At 36.8% G+C, this 24,238-nt stretch overlaps 1 protein-coding gene and 1 pseudogene across 1 annotated transcript; both read left to right on the forward strand.

The window, feature by feature from the left end:
- The first annotated feature begins 1,133 nt into the window (after positions 1-1,133).
- Positions 1,134-11,599, forward strand: LOC144450590 (cytochrome P450 20A1-like; annotated as a pseudogene).
- Positions 11,600-13,930: 2,331 nt separating this feature from the next.
- LOC144450591 (cytochrome P450 20A1-like) lies at positions 13,931-23,109 on the forward strand. Its single transcript, XM_078141235.1, has 11 exons — positions 13,931-14,017; positions 14,636-14,703; positions 14,999-15,168; positions 15,796-15,941; positions 16,504-16,671; positions 16,836-16,899; positions 17,522-17,698; positions 19,819-19,942; positions 21,402-21,516; positions 21,722-21,786; positions 22,599-23,109. The coding sequence occupies exons 1-11, from the start codon at positions 13,931-13,933 to the stop codon at positions 22,849-22,851; spliced, it is 1,437 nt and encodes a 478-aa protein (XP_077997361.1). The 3' UTR covers positions 22,852-23,109.
- Positions 23,110-24,238: the final 1,129 nt, after the last annotated feature.

The raw sequence follows: 24,238 nt of genomic DNA on the forward strand, positions 1-24,238 counted from the left end.
CACTCAACACTTTTATGGCCCTCCTTTATGTTGGAACCCAAGGTGAAATCAGTGAATTCTCCTTGTCATTATCATTATAATGGAAATAATTGAAGTTTGGATTTTGATGTCGAACTGAGGTACAGCTCTGTTTACAAATTCAGGGCCATTCTTTCCATAGCAAGTTATCGCTTCAAAATGAATTGCGTAATAACGCTAGTGTGAGTGCAATGAGATAATTTTATCAAACAACATTTTAACCAAAGACAACGCCGAACACAATTATTGAAAGTGGATCTTTAAAGAGTGGATCTTCAATTGCGTACCTAGTGTAATAGTTTTTAAGGGCCACCAAATATTCCAAAAAGAGGTCTGCCGTTTTATCAGTAAATGTTTTAATATAAGGAACAAGGTGTAAATGAGGTCGAGTGCATCTTCGGAGTCACTGCATGCAACAGGCGACCTCACGTTGAACGACTTTTTCCGTCGGTTTTTTTTTTTTTTTTTTTTTTTTTTTTTTTTTTTTGAGTTTCACTCTCTGACATTATTGCGACTTGCTATCTTCAAATGAAGGAGACTTTCAAGACTACTAGTACTGTTACTCGCGGAAAATGGACATTGCATGTTAACTTCTTTTGTACTTTCCCGCACAAAGAATTTTTAAAAGTTACAATTTTTAACTGGACACATTTTTTTTATTCAATGTTAAGCCAGCGTACAATAGAGATATAAGATACATATTAGCGAGGAGTCAGTGTACAGTCACTTTTGACTTTATTAGTGAACCATCAATTTAAATCGCGCATGCTAGGAATCATCACGTAAATAACGATTTTAATAACATCGCTATGTATTCAAAAAGTGGCTTTTTTCTTGCTTCCCCCCCAAAAAAAAAAAAAAAATCTCAGGGGGGGGGGGGGGGAGCTGCTCCCCCCCCCCCCCGCAGGCTACGGTAATGGTTATTTACATGGTTTACAACTCAGTAAATGAAGAATTGCACAACTGTGTATGCTGTTATGAACTTTCTGTACTTCCCCTTGGTACACAGAAAAATTCTGTTCTTGTCAAATCTGTCTATAATACTTTGAGTGGTACGACTGGGTCTCCACGCGTATCCTGTACACGAACCAATGACATTGACCTAATTTTCAAAGATGGCGGGTTTTGTGGTGATATCGGCTGTTGTACTTCTTGTTGCCATTGTACTCTACTTTGTGAAGACAACCTTCTTGACGGTAAAGGTGAGATACGAGATAGCTCTAACATTGCGGCGTCTCTCAAACTGATAATTATTTAGGCTACATGCACATATCACGAATTGATTCAACTGCAGATTAACCAGCTGAACTATATATGCATTAACCGCTTATACTTTCAGCAGTCAGTACAAAACGGTAGAGTTGACTTCTCAGACAGAAGCCTCTGTTATAGAGGTCGCGCACAGAGCTCCCAGATACTACCTGATCAGACCCTAGATGATTTCGCTCAAATGATCCATTTTACAATCTGAACCGATCGCAATCTTGATGGTCCTTCATTCTTAGTGTAAATGTAGTCAGATATTAAACATATCTCTGTGAAGTGCACATACATGGATATGCAATGCCGAAAATGGCGGACAATTCAAGGTTACGCTAATACTGTTACTGAACTCACATGATGGCAAGACCGAACACTCTTTTTTGAATGTATCACTGCAAGTCAAACTCTGTCGTCGTCTGTCTTGTTTAACAAACTTTAATATACATGTGCTAATAAGTCTAAAATGTATTTGTAAATACGTTTTCAGTAGGGAATTACGTAGACGTAGTCACAAGTAAATGTAATAAGCAGTGTGCGAAATTAACGCTGGTCCGTTGGCCAGAGACAAACAGTTTTCAGCCAGGACCAAGAGTTTCTGAACATGTTATCAACGTATCAAGTTTATTACCATTGATATTACGTTAGTATTTTTGTTATGACGAAATGGTGTTTCTTTTGAGTGTGAAGTTGTTGAATGACTATGATCATTAGCAAACAGTGTCAAAAGGCAGTGTGTAGTGTGCTGACAACTGATCTATGTATGATTGACAGGTCTAAAAAAATTAACGTATGACACAGTGGGCCGAGTTGGTATCACTGAATGGGCCGAGTTGGCAATCACCTGGGCCGAGTTGGCAATCACCTGGGCCGTGTTGGTAATCACCTGGGCCGAGTTGGTAATGGGCCGAGTTGGCAATGGGCCGAGTTGGCCAATCAGAGGGCCATCATAACGTCGCAGTTGAGCACACACGGAACAGAAATCAACCTCCCGAACAGAGTGCAGCAGAGGTATCGCTTCAGAAACTAAACGAATCTGTGTTCAACAAATTAAGCGGCGAAATCAAAATCAAAAACATCGTAATTACGCGTCCTAACGAGTAGTGACGAGTAGCTACCAGTAGTTACTAAGTACTACGTACGGCCTCGGTGAATATTCATGTCTCGACACATATTCATGTATTTAGGTTGTAGACAATAAAAAGTAAACACCTATTGTCCGTTATTCATGACCCCAAACTGCGATCATTTACGCGTAGTCTTCATTGTGAAAAAAATCACGAAACAAAAAGATTTTCTTTCCTGTGCAATTCAGTTTCACGCTTAATACTTTTTTCAATGTTATTCATTCGATGCCTTCTATGGCATTCGTACAGTCGGCTAGTTAACTAAGTGTTTCAGCTATATTCAGGTGTTTGCCTAACACGTCTTGCCTAAAATACCTTTAAGAAGAATTTTTATTCGAAACGTCGGATTTTACATCTATTTATTCGGACTGTCTCACAAGTTCCTTATCATTTCTCGGCTAGTCAACAAACAAACATGTCGGCAATTTTCGTCTGGCTGGTGCATTGATCGTGTTAGATTCGAGTCGCAGGATTCGTCAGTCGAATTCGAACATTGTCCACAAAAACAAATTAAAAACTAAAGCTTATCTTGAATTAATATATGGTTTGATTTGACTGATTTAAAAGTCACCTAAAAACATTTTGTTTCTTCAAAATTTTGAGGAAAAACGTCATTTATATAACGAAATTTCGCACTACGAATAAATGAATACGTTCATCACTTGCGTCTCTATGTTTATCTACCAAAGTCACGCCACGTGTTGCCGAACATTACGATTTCTCAACCCAGCCCCATCATTTAGGAATGTTACTGTACTGAGAAACATAAAAAATAGTTGTTGTTTTAGAATATGTAAAACAAATCCCGTTTATCGACGATATAAAAGTCAAAACTGCACTTCCGCAACCCGGAAATTCAACTGCATTTCTTTGCCCATGGAACTTGGAAGTAGAACCCTACTTCTACTTCCATGCTTTGCCCTACCATGGCCGCCAAGCGTGAGCTTGTAAGTTGAAGTTGTAGTGTTAGTTTGTCGACCGTGCAAAAATTAAAGTCTAACCGCGATTGATGCTTTGAGACTCACTCAATTGTACGATAATCTTCCTCAAAGATTTACTGTCAACCCAAGACTGTTACAATATTACGTTCATGCGTCCATCACAAATTTCGAATCGATGCAGTTTCTACACACCGTCATCGTTGTATATTGAAACTTTGATTTTGTGCATATCTAATTGTTTTTTGATGAATATCGCCCATGAACTTGCACTCATAATAACATGTACAGTACTAGTTTCATCAGCACATTACTGGCTGGAGTACGTGGTTTTCTTTGACAATCGAAAATTATGACAAACAATGACCAACTACGATAGAAGACGATGTCATCATTGGAAGGTGAGAACATGGATGTATTAGTGAGAATCACTATCTATTGCGTGTTTGCGATAAAAAAAAATACGTGTATCTACGCTCAAAGACGACATGTGAAGGACCAACAGTTTTCCATCAGGACCAGCAGCTTAAATCTCTGTTGGTCCTTTTGACCAGGACCTTTCAAGTTTGTGTTAATTTCACACACTGGTAATAAGCATAAATATAGCGCACTACTTTGCTCTGAGAAAATATTCTTCCGCTCTGAGGTAGCTATAGGCTGAGGGCGCAGTGATTCCATGAGTGATACAATGATTCCATGAGTGATATGCAAATTAGGTGTAAAAATGTTCATTTTTGGTCAAAAACTTGTATCTCAAAAAGTACTTGGTCACCGAGTCTGAAACTTGGTGAGATGTTTCTGAAAGTGTTATTCTGCAGATTTTCTTCAAAACATTTTGACAAAATTGGCCCTAACAACAATGACCACGCCCTTAGCAACAACCAAATGGCAGTATATTTTGGTCATATAACAACATCATCTGGTAGGCAAATGAGTAAACATTCAAAAAATATATGCAAATACCCCAGCAACCATGACCACGCCCATAGCAACAGCCAAACGGTCGTGTATTTCACAAAGATAACAGAGATGAATAGACAATTGAATAAACATTCAAAAATGTATGTAAATTTGCCTAGCAACAAGACTACACCCATAGCAACAGTCAAATAATCACGTATATTGCAAAGATAACAACAGGAATAGAAAGACAAATGAATAAACATTCAAAACATGTATGCAAATGTACCTAGCAACAAGACCACGCCCATAGCAACAGCCAAGTGATCACTGTATATTATATATCAGGAATTCATACACAAGTGAACAAAAACAATCTGCCTATCACAGACATATTGTAGTGTTTCAGGGGGCCTGTGTCTTCTACGAAGAATTGTTTTGGGGTATATGTTGATGATAACAAAGAACATAGTAACATCAATCCTTAAGAAGGCATTCAGTTTACATCTGGTAGTCTTTTTCTTTCCAGAGTCCGACTGGTGCCATTCCCGAAGACCAAACAGCTGTAATTCCAGGAATGGTGAAAACTGACCCTGAGTATGAATTCCATTTGCGCAGTATTTATAATTGTACATCATATAATACAAATGATCCCCCTGATAAGAATTCTTTTGACATGAAAATTAAAGTCGAAAGTATGATATAGAATAATTATACTAAAAGCTTGGTATGTGGAAATTGAGTGCTATAGAATTTAGAAATGTGTTTTGTTATCGATTTTGTGAAAATACTTATGGACTAAGCCAGTAATAATCAAGTATCACTTCTATTAACGTTATGCCAATAGTAAATTCCAGCTTCCAATAACTTATATTACTTAATATCATTTGTGGAATTTCAAGTAGACATCAGATGTTTTTCCTGGTTTTTGTCTGTAGGAAAGGAAATCTTCCAGATATAGATGAAGCTGGAAGTTTCCATGAATTCCTGATGAAGTTGCATTCCAAATATGGTCCAGTAGCATCATTCTGGTATGGAAAGGACTACTTCGTCAGTTTGGGATCACCGGAAGCCTTTAAAGATCACATCAAACTATCGGATAGACCCCGTATGTGTTTTTTGTGTTATTCTTGTCTGTCCTAGAATATATACATGTAAGATTTGGTTCACAGAAACATGGGACTTAGGGATCTTGGTAAAAACAGTCAATTCCTAACATAAATCTTTAGATATGTGAAGTTTGTAATTGCTTAAGTTCATTTAAGTTATAAAGAATTTTTTTGCACAACTGAACTGATAAGGTTCAGTAGTGCTATAGGCATGGCATAGTGTCTGTCTGCATGTCTGTGGATGTGCGTGTGTGTGTGTGTGTGTGTGTGTGTGTGTGTGTGTGTACGTACGTGTGTGTGTGTGTGTGTGTGTGTGTGTGTGTGTGTGTGTGTGTGTGTGTGTGTGTAAACAACCTAAAGTAAAAAACTACCGGACCGATTTCCATGACATTTGATGGGTACCTTGGATGTCTAGTTTTGAAATTGTTCAAATGAAAATGATCTTACTACCGGTGTGTGAGTTGGGTAAAAAAATGTGATTTTTGGTCAAAAAACTTAAACTCAAAAAGTACTAGGCAGATCGATCTGAAATTTCTTATAGGTGTTGCCCTAGCAACCACGCCCTTAACAACAACCAAGTGGCAGTATATTTTCATTTTTTTTCTAGCTGAACTTTTCGAATTCGTGAAAGCTTTCATAGGTCCACAAAGTATTCAATATGCTAATGGGAAGGATGTTATTGAACGACGTAGAGTATATGATCCCCCATTCAATCATAAAGGTATCAGGAACTATTACCCAAATTTTGAAAAGGTAAGTCGTACGCCGTTAACAATGCCACGGGTATCAAATGGAGGTTTGTGTTTATTTTCGATAATTATCAATTCGCTGACTAGATGCTTTACCAGAAGCAAAGCTTGCTGAAACAAAAGTAGGCCCTTACACGAGAGAGGGCGCTAACGCGGTTCGGTGCGCTAATTGTAATGTCTGTTGTTTTCTCGCTTGTACCATCGCAATGTTCAGTGTGATTATGATTTTATCACATCTCTTTGTGACTAAAAATGCTACGATGTATCTTGAGATATAATTTTGGGTATTTATCGTCAATTGTTATGAGATTGCTAACACTCCATTCCTCCCTCGAGCTCCTCTCACTGGGTTTCTTCTACATAAACTTGAAACTGATAGATATTCTTGAATATGACAACATGTAGTAAAATTCTGATTACTTCGTTTTAATCTATTTTTATTCATTCATACAGAAATACGATGTTTGTATGTTAAAAGTAACATTATTTGCTTGAATATTTTATTTTATTTTTTGACCAATTTTAGTATTCTCGATTCTTATAACGATTTAGGCAGCTGATGGCGTGGTTAAGAAGATGTCATCACTTTCTCCTGAAGAACATATTGCGATATCAGAATACATTTCAGTGTATGTGATCCGAGCAACAAGTAGCGCTGCATTTGGCGATTTCTTCGATAGTGACGAAAAAGCCATAACTCTTCGCCATCACTATGAAACAGTAAGCTTTCTTTGATATGACATTGTCAATAAATATAGCAGCCTTTGAAACTAAATGTTAAAGGTGTGAACTTTTTTCAAAGCAACATAGTGCTTGCTTGTAGGTGTTCACGATGTAAGGAAAACATAATTTGATTTAAAGTTTCCTTCTAAATTGAATGAATCAGCAAATGTCAGGAAACAAACCTAAGGAAGAGAAATTCGTTTATGGTAAGGTTGCATTTTGTTACTTCTCTGACTGACTGACTGACTGACTGACTGACTGACTGACTCACTCACTCACTGACTCACTCACTCACTCACTCACTCACTCACTCACTCGCCCACACACCAACGGTGGTGGTGGTGGTGGTGGTGGTGGTGGTGGTGGTGGTGGTGGTGGTGACGATGATGATGATGATGATGATGATTTCTTTCACAGCACCGAAAGTATGGCATGATTTAATGCGTCAAGCAGTTCAGCATCGACATGATAACCCACCTGGTGCACAGGAGTGTAGTTTTATTGATGTACTGATAGAGAATTGTCCAACTGAAGAAAGACTACTGAGTGATGCTGTCACATACTTTGTGGCTAGCTTTCACACAACAGCTTTCAGTAAGTACCAGATTTAAACTGAATGCCTCCCGTAGAACAAATCCATAGATTTATGGTCATACACACATTGTTTGAATACAAAAGTCTGAACTGTAGCTATTATACATTATGTACCACTTACTTTGAATATAAATTTTATTAAACTGTATGAAATTTGAAGCTTACATAGTTAAAAAACCATTACTTATGCAAATTAATCATTTGGCTTATGTTATACCATCAAACTTTAAATGACACATGAAGGTCTTTACCATAAATTATTGGAATCTACAGGTTGCAGGTTCGAGCCCTGTCGCTGCCTGCTGTTTGTTTCTGAGCGGCTAAAGTCCTTGGGCAAGATTTGAACCAAAACTGTGCCTCAGTCAACCCAGCTGTATAATTGGGGACCTTGTAGGATGAAGGCTGCAATGTGAAGGCTTTAATCCTGTGCGCTTAAATGGCTGCAATGGATTGTATGCTCCCCGGGGAGTTGAGGAAGACTAAAGGGCCGTTGTGCCGTGCTGATCCGACCCAGGGGTAATAATTGTAAAGCGCTTGGGAAAGCACTATATAAGAACCCAACATTATCATTATTATTATTATTATTATTATTATTATTACTAAATTATCTGAAATGTAAGGCTTGCATTCTAAAGATATTACCTAATTATCAAAGTGATTATTATTTATGGAAATTGCACATCACAATTAAAAACTACATAAACAATTTCATTAAACATGTATGGTTTAATACGGTTGATGGATGTATTAAGTTAAATGAATTTGATGTTTGCATTCTTAAGATATAACCTAGTCAGAGCATTTGCTGGGGAATCCGAGTGATCGTGAGTTCTGTCCGTTAGTGCATCCATCTGTGGCTCCGTGTCCATGTTTAGCCATAACTCTGGCACGTTTCTTTCAAACCTGCCACAAATGTGAATATCATAATCGTACTTACTTACTTACTTACTTACTTTATAAATTAACTGATTGGTCATACATTTTATAGTACAAATTCACTATTCTACAATGGCTCAGGTATAACAAAGAGACTGAAATCAATATTAACAGGTTGGCATTTCTACTGATATCATTACAAATTAACAGGTCCAATGTCAGTCAAACCCCTTGTTTCATATTGCAAACATTTGATGGATATTACATGTGACTCATTTCTTTTAGATGGTGCGTATCAGTTTTACCGAACATGAGACATCACACACATGAATAATCTCACTGTCTATTTTACTTTGCTCTAAACTGAATGGCGAACATGTTTTATTGTAAAATGACATTGTTGTCTACTGCCACCAATATGATAAGCCAACTGGGACCTGCTACATACATGGTATTTATAAGGGTCGGTCTGCAAAGGATTAGAATGGAACTGAACAGAATGCAAATGCTTGATGAATCAAGATGGCACACATTTGTCTCTCTGTTTAATACCACGACAGTATACTCATAGTAAATGGTATTTCATCATATACATTAAAAGATTGTGTTTCTTTTATAATAATTCTTTTACCATAGCTACATTTGTTCTCTCATTCTGATTACTAACTTATCATTGCAGTGATGGTGTGGACGTTTTACTATCTGACAAAACATCTCCAAATCCAAGATAAAGTGTACAAAGAGATTACTGATGTTCTCGGTGAAGATGGCACAGTAAACAACGACACCCTGTCTAAACTTGTGTAAGTGGATATTCATCACAATATGTAAACATAATTACTGAACAGAACATCATCCTTGGATTAAGGTAGACCAGATTAATTACTGATTTTAATATATTATTAATTTTTGTAAATAATATTATCAATAAAAATATTAATTTATTTTGAACAACTGCAGTCACCACAGTATGACACTTTTGAAATCGAGTGACTAGGCTCGATTAGTTTTCTTAGAAATACTTTCCAGTCTCTCGCCCACTTTAAATAGTTTTCTTTTTTTTAGATGTTAATGTTTACTTCTTATTTTTATCTTATTTTGTGGGAAATAAATTTCAGTTTTAATTTTAATTTCAATTTCTGTTTAACTGAATTTCACATTCCAGTGCATGTGACGTTATTAATAGACAAAGACTAACCACAGAAGTTTATTTTTTGTACAAATAACTAGGGGAGGACAGATATATGTTACTGTACATTGAAACACTACAAGTATGTTTTAGTTGAGTGATATGAGCGGAGGTAATATATGAACTAGTAATGTGTGACAACTTATATAAACTATCCCTGTATCAATTTACAGTAAAATTATATTCAGTGCAAAAAGGGAAGCATGTGGCATGAACTTTTTTGAAGGGAGAGGTTGAAATCAAAATTTACTTGATTTTATGTTTATTAACTATAATCAACTTTTTCAGGTACACGAGACAAGTTTTTGATGAAGCAATGCGATGTTCTGCGATTGCACCTTTTGCTGCAAGGGTTAACTACGAGAAGGACATGAAGATACAAGGATTTAACATTCCCAAGGGGGTAGGTTTTTAATATTGATAATCTTACTCCTTGGATGTTTATGTTCGTTGTCCCTATGTATGTATGTATGTATGTATGTATGTATGTATGTATGTATGTATGTGTGCATGTGTGTGTATGGTGTGTGCATGCATGTGTGTGTGTGTGTGTGAGTGCGTGAGTGAGTGAGTGAGTGAGTGTGTGTGTGTGTGTGTGTGTGTGTGTGTGTGTGTGTGATGTTTGAATTTGTTTGTAACAATTTACCATTATTTAACAGACTGCAGTTGTCCATGCCCTTGGAGTGGTTCAGCAGGATCAGAAAATCTGGCCAAATCCTGACAGGTAAAAATATTTAAATTCCTAAACCACTTTGTATGGCTATGATACACAATGCACTCATTTACCAGTGTTTTATTTAAGGGTGGTAAGTAGGTAAAATCTACCGGGGTTCCCACATCATTTTACAGGGGTTCCCCACCAAAATTATGATACATTGCATGGGAAGCACTACCAGTTTTACCACTTTCCCCTTTCTGTTACCGGGGTTCCCAAACCTTAGCAAAAACACTGTTTACTTTGTAAAATACTGATTTATACATTATAGGATTATTTTTGATACGTTTACTCAACTGTTATCATCTGATCAATCAACTGAATTACAGACTAGCAGCCTTTATTGTAATACCACGCTTTAAAAATCAGGTCAGAAGCAAATACTGTAATGGAACTGTAGCATAGGTTTTTGGTTATGGAAGTTTGTAAATTGTATTTTGGGCCTATGGCCTTTGACTACAATAAAGTGACTATATATATATTTCATATTTTAGTAATGCCAAATTTCATTAATATCCAAATACTGAAATGTTTATATACCTACTCGGCACTTCCATTCATGTATAGCAAATGTGATGTGTAGCCGTCAGTTGCATTTTGTATTCCATTCCTTATTGCTGAACCATCAACCCATGAAACTTTTTATATTCCCTCAGTACTGTACAAGAGTGTGAATCCTTTTGGTTAGGTTAAGGAGAGTCATTTCATGTTTTCACATCACATAATCTTCGCTATGTTGCCAAGAACACCAAATTGAAACTCTTTTTCATCTCTATAGGTCTCACAGTGAAACACCATTACATAATGGGTCTGAACAAACATGACTATTTATTAGATGCACACTGAATATTCATGACTCCTAAGAGCTTATTTCCTTTAGATAAATATGCCTGAATATTCTGTGCGCTTCTGATAGATATTCATGTTTGCTAATATCCATGCATGATGCAGTGGTGTTCCACTGGGATTTTCAGTTTGGTGTTGACCACAACCAAACATATATGGAAATGACTTTATTTCCTGGAGTGGCGTTCCAATTTAATGGATGGAATATTTGAATAGGTCTAACAAATGACTTTTTACTATTTTGATTGTAGATTTGACCCTGATAGGTTTTCGTCTGAAGAGGTGACCAAACGTCACCCCTTAGCCTTCTCACCTTTCGGATTTGCTGGGAAAAGAGTTTGTCCTGGATATCGTATAACGTATGCCGAAGCAACTGTTTGCTTGGTGGCTTTACTAAGAAAATTTAAATTTCATTTGGTAGAGGGGCAAAACATACAACGCAACATCAACAATTTTACTAATTATAAACTGAATGCTATGTATCTATATTATGTTGACTCTGTGAATCCTTTGTATTCGATGAATAAATGTTTTATTGGAACCCAGACGCAGTGATTTATTTCATTCACTTTTATTTTCTAATTCTATCCTTGTAAACTGTTTACAGAGGACAAATATGGAACAGAGATTTGCTTTGACCCGTGAACGTGCTCCTGGCATTCATTTTCACTGAGAGTCTGTCATAGTCCACTATATTCGCTGAATTGTTGGTTTACATACTTAACATGCTTGTCGAATCTACCACGGTGACCTCTCTAGTCATAGCGAATAGTTAGTCTTCTGTGTATTCGGGGGAGGGGGGAGAGAAACAAATTTTCTGCACTCATGGGAGGGCACAGCTAAACTTTGTTTGGTGCGAGTAATTTTTGGAGCCAGCGAACTTTGAGACAGTCTTTAATCACATGCTCAGCTGGGTTTCTTTCCCTTTTTTTGTACAAAGGAATTTGGCATCTTTTACAGTCAGTTTTACTAAATAAACAGTTGCCTGGACTAAAATTGATTTGTGATTTTAAAAACACATTGGAATTCAAAGGTTCCGGTTTCTCTGTTTTTTTCCTTAGACCTTTTTTTCGTGTATCACATAGTTTACTAAGCATGTAAGTTCTGGTGAACTCAGAAGTCGTAAAAATCACATCACAAGTCAGTAGGTACAACAAGTAAAGGTTACGGTAAGCGACAGGCCGTACTACTATATACATGTAGGTGTGTCGGTGTGCGTGACGAAAAATGAACCTTTTTTGTAAATTATTGATTTCTTATGGGTCAATGAGACGAAATTGTCTGATGATATGTGCATTAACATAGAGTAACTAATAATATTGCACCTATGACTATGCACTGGTGTAAATGACACACACGCTGAATCCTATGGGGATGGGGGGATCCTCACGTAAAAAGAACCCTATGCCACAGGCACTATTCGCCATATAGCTCTATGAAGTCCTCTGGAAAGGAGAATAATGTATACTATGACCTCATTCAGATTTACAAAGTGATCGAGACTTCTTTCAACATTTGGATGTCGACGTTTACAAAAAAAATAAGATTGCGAAAATATGGGTCTGTCGGGTCTGTTGAACAGCTTTTGTAATAAGGGAGTGTACAGTTTTAACTTCCAGGGGGGGCCGGAGGATTTTCAGGGGGGCCACCAATTTTTCTCAAGAAAATTTAGGGGGGGGGGCTAAACAAAAAGTTCACTATTTGATAGGGGGGCCACAAAAAAAACCTAAACCTGAATGTCAGGATGGACAAGTGCCAGATATGTATATAAAATAAAATATAGGCAAAACCCAACACTTGACTGTGCACAATGTCCTACAAAAGTAGCATTTAACATGGATTGATGATAAAACAGTGCACAAACCTATTAAATCACAATATTTGTATTCAGTGAAACAAAAATTGACCGGCGACTCTGCCACTTCTCAAGGTAACTTTCCCATGAAATTGTGTAGGACTTGTTTCATCACAATCACTGTGATCGCAAACATTTTTTCTAAAATGTGTAATTTATGAAGTGTTTAAATTAATAATAAATGATTGTGTGACCAACCACTGCAAATTAATCCTAAAATTTGAATATGTTCACATGGAAAAAAGTTGCCTCATGGTGCAATTTTGCACTATTTTTTCCAAACCTGTGATAAATAAGTAATATATATATATATATATATATATATATATATTTACTTGTTCATTTATTTGCTAATTTATTTATGTTAGTGATGGGCTAAAAATCCAAGAAAAAGTGTAGCCAGACCAGTAGTCTATTCTGTCACCCCTCAGTTGTAAGTAGACATCCTGTCAGCCAATTTAACTAATAATAGTCATTATTTGTGATTTTATGAGTGTCCATGATTCAACAACTTTGTGCACTGGTTCAATTCTGAAGTAAGTATAAATATGGAATAGGTTAATACATGTAGCAACTGCTGGCAAATCTATGTGTTGCTGTATCTGTGTTTCATCTGTGCGTATTTTTGTTAGTGGTTTCAGGGGGGGGGCGGGCATGAAATAAAAACAAGAAGTCTTAGGGGGGGGGGGCAGATAATTTATACCAGTTTTTGTAGGGGGGGGGGCACCAATAAAAATCCCTTGCTTCATTAGAAATCCTCCGGCCTCCCCCTGGAAATTAAAAATGTACACTCCCTAATCTTGTTTGGCCTTATATATTTCAAAAACGCCACGAAAATTAGAAATGCTGATACGAAAACATATAACATCAAGAATTGAACAACTGTTCATGCACTGCTATGTACTTTGTGTACTTTTAATACCTTGGTACACAGAAAAGTGTCAAATCTGTCTATCATATTTTCAGTGGTACGTGGATCTACACTCGTATCCTATCTGCGTAACCAATGACATTTGACCTAATTTTCAAAGATGGCGGTGTTTGTGGTGATTGCGACTGTTGCACTTCTTGTTGCCATCGTACTCTACTATGTAAAGACAGCGTTCTTCTCTGTAAAGGTGAGATACGAGATAATCATAACATTGCTACGTCTCATTAACCGATAATTATTGTAGTATTTTGTTATCTACATGCATATATCATGAATCTATTCAACTGCAGAATGACCAGCTGAACTATGAACCTTCAAGACTTACTTTAGTGGTAATACTTTTCAATCGATAGGAGAGAGGGAGGTGATTCTAGACTTTGCCTTGGACTTGATTTCTCGTGGCAATGAATGTATGTATGTATGTATGTATGTATGTATGTATGTATGTATGTATGTATGTATGTATGCATGCATGCATGCATGCATGCATACATACATACATACATACATACATACATACATACATGCATACATACATGCGTGTGAGTGCGTGTGTGTGTGTGTGTGTGTGTGTGTGTGTGTGTGTGTGTGTGTGCGTGCGTGTGTGTGTGTACAGTCTTACCCCCAGCTACAGCATGTGGCTAAGTAGGACATTTAATTCCGTGTAATTGTTTACCATCTTTTATTCGCCCTAAAAAGCAACAAACCTATAGTTACCTACCCTGCCATGAAAAACTATTGAATCGATCAATTCGACTTTTTATCGTGACAAATTATTGCATTTATATTGTCCTTTACCTTGCAGAATCGGAAGGGTGTCATTCCCAAAGACCAAACAGCTATAATTCCAGGAATGGTGAAAACTGACCCTGAGTATGACTACTATTTTCCTTTGTTTTTATAATTCGCCATCGCTTAAACATTAATGCAAATGCCGAAGAAGGCCGAGGACTAGCATGTGAATTGAAAATTCAGGTTTGGTTGTGGAAATTGAGTTCTATAGAGATAAAGAAATTGCATAACTAATGGACTAAACCAGTAATAAGCAATTAACACTTCCATAAATGTTATGCTAATAGTAAATACTTCCAATAACCTCTTTTACTTAATACCATTTGTGGACATTCCTAGTAGACATCCGATGATTTTTTCCTGGTTTTATCTGTAGGAAGGGAAATCTTCCAGATATAGATGAAGCAGGAAGTTTCCATGAATTTCTGATGAAATTGCATTCCAAATATGGTCCAGTAGCATCATTCTGGTATGGAAAGGACTACTTCGTCAGTTTAGGATCACCAGAAGCCTTTAAAGATCACATCAAACTATCGGATAGACCCCGTATGTGTTTTGTGTTATTCTTGTCCGTCCTAGAACAAGTAAGATTCTGTTCACAGAAACCTGGGACTTACGGATCAAGTTTGTAAATGCATAATTTACTTGAAATTGAGTATCTTTTGAGTTTTAGACAGTTCTAATTCTAATTCTAGGAACATAAAAGTGGATTGGAACACAAAACGACTCAAATATGTAAATCTGGAGCAAATGACATTTTCAGAATTCAAACCCCGAGTTGCTGTATGTTAAATACTGGGCAAAGATCCAGTAGCTTTCTTTCAGGTTTATTTTTTTGTCTGTATAGTTGACAGGAAAATTGCCAATATAGAGACAATTTCAAGCCCTGTACATTGTACTCTGCTGCTAGACACACATTTCTTCTCAGTGAATTTGTATGTAATTAGTATAAGATTACAAAAATATGTGACGCAATCTGACGGTAGGACAGCCTAATGTGGGAAATGGAAACCTTAATAACACTTTTCAGAAGGGCATCGTGCTGCAACTGCAAAAAAAAACTTGCTTGTTGTTTGCACAATTTGCATTTATACTTTAAGGATTTTAATTTTGATTCAAAACATGTTGGGAAAAAATATTTATTTTTGGACCTATTCTGATTTTTTTTTCTAGCCGAACTCTTTGATTCCGGGAGACCTCTCATTGGTCCACAAAGTATACAATTTGCTAATGGAGAGGATGCTATCGGACGACGTAGAATATATGATCCCCCGTTCAATCATAAAGGTATCAGGAACTATTATCCGAATTTCGAAAAGGTAAGTCATACTCCCCATCACTTTGAATTTATACTTGGCGCCAACAATGCCATGATATCACCAAATGGAAGCGTGTGTTTGTTTTCGATAATTATCAATCCATTGACTAGAATCTTTATCAAAACAAAGCTTGCTAAAATAAAACTACTGGACTCTTGGTCGAATGATGGCGCTAACGTAACGTGCCAGGTTCAGTGGCTAATTACAAAATATATTGTTTTCTCACTTTTACCATAGCAATGATTAGTGTGATTATAATCTTATGACATCTTTTTGTGACTATAAATGCTACGATGTATCTTGAGATATAATTTGTTATGAAATTGCCATCTCATCCATCCTCTCCTCACTGGTTTCCTTCTACATAAACTGATAGCTATTCATGAATATGACAACTCGTAGCAAAATTTCCATTTCTTCATTTTAATCTACATTTTGATGTTCATACAAAAATACGCCGTTTGTACATCAAAAATAATATCATTTCGTTATGTAGAGGTGTTTTTCATCATAATAGTCTTATTGATTAATTTTAGAATTCTCAATTCTTATAACGATTTAGGCAGCTGATGGCGTGGTTAAGAAGATATTATCACTTCCTCCTGAAGAACATATTGCGATATCAGAATACATTTCAGTGTATGTGATCCGATCAACAAGTAGTGCTGCATTTGGTGATTTCTTCGATAATGATGAAAAAGCTGTCACTCTTCTCCGTCACTACGAAACAGTAAGCTTTCTTTAATATGACTTATATCAACATTTTTAAATTCAAATTTTAAACCATAAACCATATCAGAGTGATATGCATTAGATTGGAGCTATTAAAGATATATAAAGAAAACATTTTTTTTTAAATGTTTGCTGCTAATTGCAAACCAACTCTGTTCACAGACATTTGAGATGTTAAATCAACTAATAGCAGTAGACAAACCTAAGGAAGAGAAATTCGTCCATGGTAAGGTTCCATTTCTCTCTCTCTCTCTCTCTCTCTCTCTCTCTCTCTCTCTCTCTCTCTCTCTCTCTCTCTCTCTCTCTCTCTCTCTCTCTCTCTCTCTCTCTCACTCACTCACTCACTCACTCACTCACTCACTCACTCACTCACTCACTCACTCACTCACTCACTCACTCAACCAACCAATAAATCACTCAATCTATCTATCTATATATCAATCAATCAATCAGTCACCTACTCAGTCATTCACTCATTTGCACACCCACCCATGCACTAATTGACTGACTGATAACGCACTCACTCACTCACTCACTCACTCACTCACTCACTCACTCACTCACTCTCACTGTCTGACTAACATACATTTTGATTAGTAATGTTGTTGATGTTGTTGTCGTTATTATTGTTATTGTTATTATTATTATTATTATTATTATTATTATTATTATTATTATTATTGTTGTTGTTGTTGTTGTTGTTGTTGAGGAGGAGGAGGAGGTGAGGGTGGTGGTGGGTGTTGGGGTGGTGATGATGATGATGATGATGATGATGATGATGATGATGATGATGATGATGATGATGGTGATGATGATGATGATTATTATTATTATTATTTCTTTCACAGCCCTGAAAGAATGGCATGATTTAATGCGTCAAGCAGTTCAGCATCGACATGATAACCCGCCTGGTGAACAGGAGTGTGGTTTTATTGATGTACTGATAGAGAATTGTCCAACTGAAGAAAGACTACTGAGTGATGCTGTCACATACTTTGTGGCTAGCTTTCACACAACAGGTTTCAGTAAGTCAAATCAATACTGCATTTACTACAACAGCGACATATCTGTAATAAAAACTGCTTTGCAAATGCTTTGTCCAAGACAGACTGAGCACAGATGGGGCTATGGGAATCCGAATGTGTTCTGTCCGTTAGTGCATCCATCCGTGGCTCCGTGTTCGTGTCCAGTCATAAGTCCGAGACGTTTCTTTCAAACCTGCCACAAATGTGAATAACGTAGTCGTTACCTGCATATTGCTTACGTTTTTAAAGAAAATAGTTTAAAATAAATTAGCTGATTCGTCAGACATTTGTTGTAAAAATCAACTATTATGTTACAATGGCTCAGGTATGACATAGAGATTGAAGTCAATATCAACAGGTATGACAGTCCTGATGACATCATTGCAAATTAACACTGATGTTACAAGACCAATGTAAGGCAAACCCTTTCTTTCATATTACAAACAATTCTAGGAAATTGTCCCCTGGACAAATGCCCCAAACAATTGCCCCATAGGACAATCCATCCCCTCCAACTTCCCCCGAATAACGCACTTGGTTTATTGAAATAGAGAACAAAACAATCAGAAGAAATATATTATACCTTCACATGTTGCTGTTTCAAAAGCTCTGTGATGTAAGTTTATAGTAAAAACAACAAGTTTTGCCGGTATCGGCATACCTCTCCAAAAAAGAACAATATAATGCACACTTTTCAGTGTCCGTTTGATAGAGCATCAATTAATATTCACTCTTCGTGGTTTATTTGATAATAATGATTTCATTGTTGTAAAGGACATCCTTATGTATTACACCTTCACACCTCGCAGAGAACCTGCAACAATGAAGTCATTACTACCCTCGCCACATATAATCAGCAAGAAATATACACATATGGAAGTGCATATGACTGAATGAGGTTCACGTTCTAGGTGGCAGTCGTCCAGACAACCTTCTTGCAATTACTTTGTGCTTTATGTGGGGGCAGTTGACCGGGGAGCGGTTGTCCTATGTGGGAGCAACTGTCTTGGGAGGCAATTGTGTGCGTGGGAGGGGGGGGATTCGCCAGAATATTTTGTTTAGACCATATGTCAATGTCATGCCTAATATGAGACATACACATTTCAATAATCTTGCTGTCTATGTTACTGTACTTCAGAGGACCACAATGGAAATCAGAGGACCATAATGGAAATAAGTTTTGTCATCCTCGGCAAATGTATTCAGTGATGTATCTGTTTTGTCTTTCGTGAAAATGTGATAGCTGTCATATTGTATATCCGTTTTAGTTTGTGGTTTTCCGAAAAAAATTCTTTGCCAAATATAATCAATCAATCAATCAATCAATCAACCAACCAACCAACCAACCAACCAACCAATCAATCAATCAATCAATCAATCAATCAATCAATCAATCAATCAATCAATCAATCAATCAATCAATCAATCAATCAATCAATCAATCAATCAACCAACCAACCAACCAACCAACCAACCAACCAACCAACCAACCAACCAACCAACCAACCAACCAACCAACCAACCAACCAACCAACCAACCAACCAACCAACCAACCAACCAACCAACCAACCAACCAACCAACCAACCAATCAATCAATCAATCAATCAATCAATCAGACCTGACTAAATGGCGACCATGTTTGTTGTAAAATAAACAATTGTTCAAAATAATATTAAGATTTTTTGTTTCATTCTGTTCAGCTCATTTCAAAATGACTAAAGATACTTGGTCGATTTTTGTGTAATTAACTTTACGGACTCAGAAAACTCGTTTTAACACCGCAAATGTCGTCACCCCTTGTCTGTGTCAATGCAGTAATTTTCCAATGGCAGCCCACATAACAAATAACAGTATTGGGCAAAATATTGTCCAATGTCATCAATAGGATAAGCTAAGCTAGACCTCCTAAACACATGGTATTTTCAAGGGTCGGTGTTCAAAGGTTAGGAATGGTACTGAACAGAATGCAAAATGCTTGATGAATCAAGATGGCACACATTTGTCTCTCTGTTACCACGACAGTATACGCATAGTAAATGGTATTGAATCATATACATTGAAATATCATGATTCTTTTATAATAATTCTGTCATTCTGATAAAAATCTTTTCATTGCAGTGATGGTATGGGCATTTTATTATCTGACAAAACATCCTGAAATCCAAGATAAAGTGTACAAAGAGATTACTGATGTTCTCGGTGTAGATGGCACAGTAAACAACGACACCCTGCCTGAACTTGTGTAAGTGTATATTCAACACAGTATGTAAACATAATTACTGAACAGAGCAACATTCTTGGATTAAGGTAGACCAGATTAATCACTGATTTTAATCTGTTACTTTTATAAATAATATTACTAATAAAACTATTAAACTTTACTGAATTTCAAATTCACATGTTTCTTATTAGACAAAGTTCAACCACAGAAGTGTGCGTTTGTAGGTTGTACAAAAAGCTAGGGAAGGACAAATGTTTGTTACGGTACACTCAGAAATCACAAGTATATTTTAGTTAAGTGATATGGGCGGGGGTAATATATGAACTCGTAATACATTACTACTTGTAAACTGTCCCTGTATGCAATCAATTTACAGTAAAATTATATTCAGTGCAAAAGGTGAAGCTTATGGAATGAATGGTTTGAAGAAAATAGCTTTAAGCAGAGAATGGGATTTTTCTGGAAACTGAGAACAATACAGGGCCAGTCTCTAGACAGTCTTGTACGTGTAGTGCTAGTTCCAAAATTACTATATGCGGTAAGAGGTGTTCACACAAAGAGTATTGGATTTCATTTGCATGTGTGTCATCTGCATGCACTCGTTTGCATGTGTGTCATCTGCATACATTTGAATAACCCATGAAGCTGATTGGGTGGATCTTTTAAAACTGTATTAACAGTTTCTTGTACGTCTAGTTACAACGGTAAGGTGTGAACAGAATATACCGTAAACAGGCTATGTTGCTCCAAGCTCTTGGTAGAAATATGTGTAAATTGCTTATGGTTGATATGGCATCCTTTGATCGTGTTACTTACTTTTCATGACAGACAGACAGACAGACAGACAGACACACACACACACACACACACAGAGACTCGTGATCCGGTAGGTACAAAACCCAGATCTCGCTGGAGGTCGGTGCAAAACACAGGCCCTGCTGCAGGTAAAGGTAAAGTAAGGTTTGTCCCCACGGATATCATATCCGACCGCACAAATGACAGTTGTGGGTATGTTATTGTTCAGGGGCCACATTTCGTTCCGTGACAGCTACAATTCATCTAACACTCGATGGCGACTTTTTGAAATTCCGTCGTGCGCTATTTGTACTAGTCCCATACCTGGTGACTAGTACACGGGGTCAAATAGTGGCTAAAACATACTGGTGGAAACAGAGAATAGCTTGAATAGCCAAATAAAGATATTGTAAAGCGATCTATATAGTTTAGCATGGCTAATAGCCCCTACAGTTTCAAAAACCGCGTCATGTCTGAAGTCAATAATATTTTCTTTATCACAAATTCTAATACGCAAATGACAAAGGCATGACATAAGTATTAGCATAATAAAACATACCTACCCTCAATTCAATAAATATACCTCTCTTAGATTATTGATGACAGTGCAGGGAGTGGGTGAAAGCACTTGTACAACATGTACATACTTCATTTTATGTTATTAATTATAATTCGACTTTTTCAGGTACACAAAACAAGTTTTTGATGAAGCCATGCGATGCTCAGTGATAACGCCTTTTGCTGCGAGGGTTAACTATAAGAAGGACATGGATATACAAGGATTTACAATTCCCAAGGGGGTAAGTCTTTAATATTACAATTACTATATGTTGTTATGTATGGAGGTTGTTTATCTGCATCTATATCAGCATGTCTCGCAGTCTATCTCTCTGTCTGTATATAAATGTGTGTGTGTGTGTGTGTGTGTGTGTGTGTGTGTGTGTGTGTGTGTGTAAATCTACGTAATGTTTGAATTTCTCTGACTTATTTACCATTACTAAACAGACTGCAGTTGTCCAGGCCCTTGGTGTGATTAGCCAGAATCCGAAAATATGGCCGAATCCTGACAGGTAAAAATATTAAATACATTCAAGTTATTTCCTTTAGCTCGATTGACAATCTATACACATCATTTTGACTACATCATCTCTAATTTATTGCAAATATTTTTCTGAACCACTTCATATGGCTATGATATACTATGTACTCATTTACTTTGTAAAATATTGATTTATACATTATAGGATTAATTCATATTTTAGTTATGCCAAATGTCATTAATATCCGAATATTGAGACACCTGCTTGGCACTCTCACTCACATCTCGTTTGATGTGTAGCCGTCAATTGTGTTTTGTATCCCATTACTTATTACTATTCCATCAACCCAAGAAACTTTTTATATTCTCTCTGTGTTATACAAGAGTGCGAATCCTTTTGGTTAGGTTAAGGAAAGTCATTTCATGTTTTCACATCACGTATTTTTCACTAGGTTGCCAGGAACACCAAATTGAAACTATCTTTCATCTCTATTGTTCTCCATTATAGAATGGGTCTGAACAAACATGAATATTTAGTAGATTGCAAACTGAATATTTATGTCTCCTAAAAGCCTATTTTCTTCAGATAAATATACCTGAATATTTAGTTCTCCTAATAAATATTCATGTCTGCTAATAATGGTGTTCCACTGGTAAAAGGGATTTTCAGTTTGGTGTTTCTTGCCAATCAAGCGAAAAATATGTAATGTGAAATCAAGAAGCTACTCTCCAAACCCAACATTTATGGAAATTCTTGTATTTTCTGGAGTGGTGTTCTCCTTCAGTGGATGGAATACTGGAATAGGTCTCACAGATGTCTTTTTTTAAATATTTTGATTGCAGATTTGACCCAGATAGGTTTTCGTCTAAAGAGGTGTCCAAGCGTCATCCTTTAGCGTTCTCACCTTTCGGATTTGCTGGGAAAAGAGTTTGTCCTGGATATCGTATAACGTATGCCGAGGCAACTGTTTGCTTGGTGGCTTTACTAAGAAAATTTAAGTTTCATTTGGTAGAGGGACAAAACATACAGCGCAAGTTTGGTTTAGTAACTCTACCAAGTGATGAAGTATGGCTCACTGTTAGTAAAAGAAATTAAATTAAGTATACATTGATAAGTGTTAATATCTAAGTATTATAATCAATCACATATCATTTTTGTCACCTATCCGTCAACTTGCATGACATTTAGTTGTAACTTTTCATAAGGTTTGCTTTGCCCGGTGGACGTGCAGCTACCGTATATCCATTTTCAGATGTAGAGTCTATCACAATCCACTATTTTGGCTAAATTGTTAGTTTACATACTTCAGATGCTTGTCAAACTTACCACCTCAATTCACAGCCAATAGTTAGTCTTCCGTGTATATGGGGGGGGGGGGGGGGGGAGAGATGACATTTTTTCTGCACTCATTGCAGGGTATTAAACTGTGTTTGGTGCATGTAAATTTAGGAGTCAGCGAACTTTGAGAGTCTATCTATTCACATTCTTAGCTGGATTTGATTTTTTAGCAAAGGAATGTGGCATCTTTTACAGTCCGTTCTATTAAATAAACCGTTGCCTAGACTGTAATTGATTAGTGATTAAAAAAACTTTGTTTGCATAATATGTTGTTTTGTGTTGATTACATGACATAGGTTACTAACTGTCTGCGTACAAATTGGGTAAATACGGCAGCAGAAGCCGAGCTTTCAACTAGGTAAGACCATAGACCCTACATGCAGGGTCTATAGTAAGACAGACCACAGACAAGGAAAAAATTCCTTCCCTGTCTGTGGACAGACAAAAACTAAAACTATTGTTGCGACATGTCTATATACATAGACAGTGAAGAGGTTCCCCAGCTGGGCTGGACGTTGGCTTAAGCACAGACAAGGAAGGAACGAATGTCTTCCTTGTCCGTGGTTTAAATACTCACGGTCCAGTTTGGAGGGAATTAGGTATCTTACAGTCTAACTCCTTTCTAAAGTTAGACTAACTAATGGTAAACGTGAGCGCCATCAACGGCGAATCTTTCAGTTTACTACTCAACTAAGTGCATATGATAAGTCTACGATTTGAGCCTTTGCACTGTTACCTCTCCGTCATTATTGTTAAAAGGGATTTTAATATGTAAATAGGTCCTGACTAGAGATACTCTTAAAAGTTACTCTAATATGATAGAATATCAATCTCGTTGCATTTGTCAAGATGTATGAAGTCATTGATGGCCACTTAATGATTATCAAAATGGCATATAGGAACAATAGGCCTAGGGAACTGGCGAACCCGCCATGTTGAATGTTGCATCATGGGAAATGTGATAATAAATACTAATGAATTGGTATTGTAAACAATATACTGTTACATTGTTTGGAACCACGAATGATCAATTCATAGTTACCCTGACCATTGTGGGAGGTTTATTTTATCGGTAGCTCCAGATTAGGTATTACGATAACCACAGATAATCCCATAGTCCGTCTGACACCTGACGTATGTGTAC

Source organism: Glandiceps talaboti, chromosome 20, assembly GCF_964340395.1.
Source record: "Glandiceps talaboti chromosome 20, keGlaTala1.1, whole genome shotgun sequence".
NCBI classification, from domain to species: Eukaryota; Metazoa; Hemichordata; class Enteropneusta; family Spengelidae; genus Glandiceps; species Glandiceps talaboti.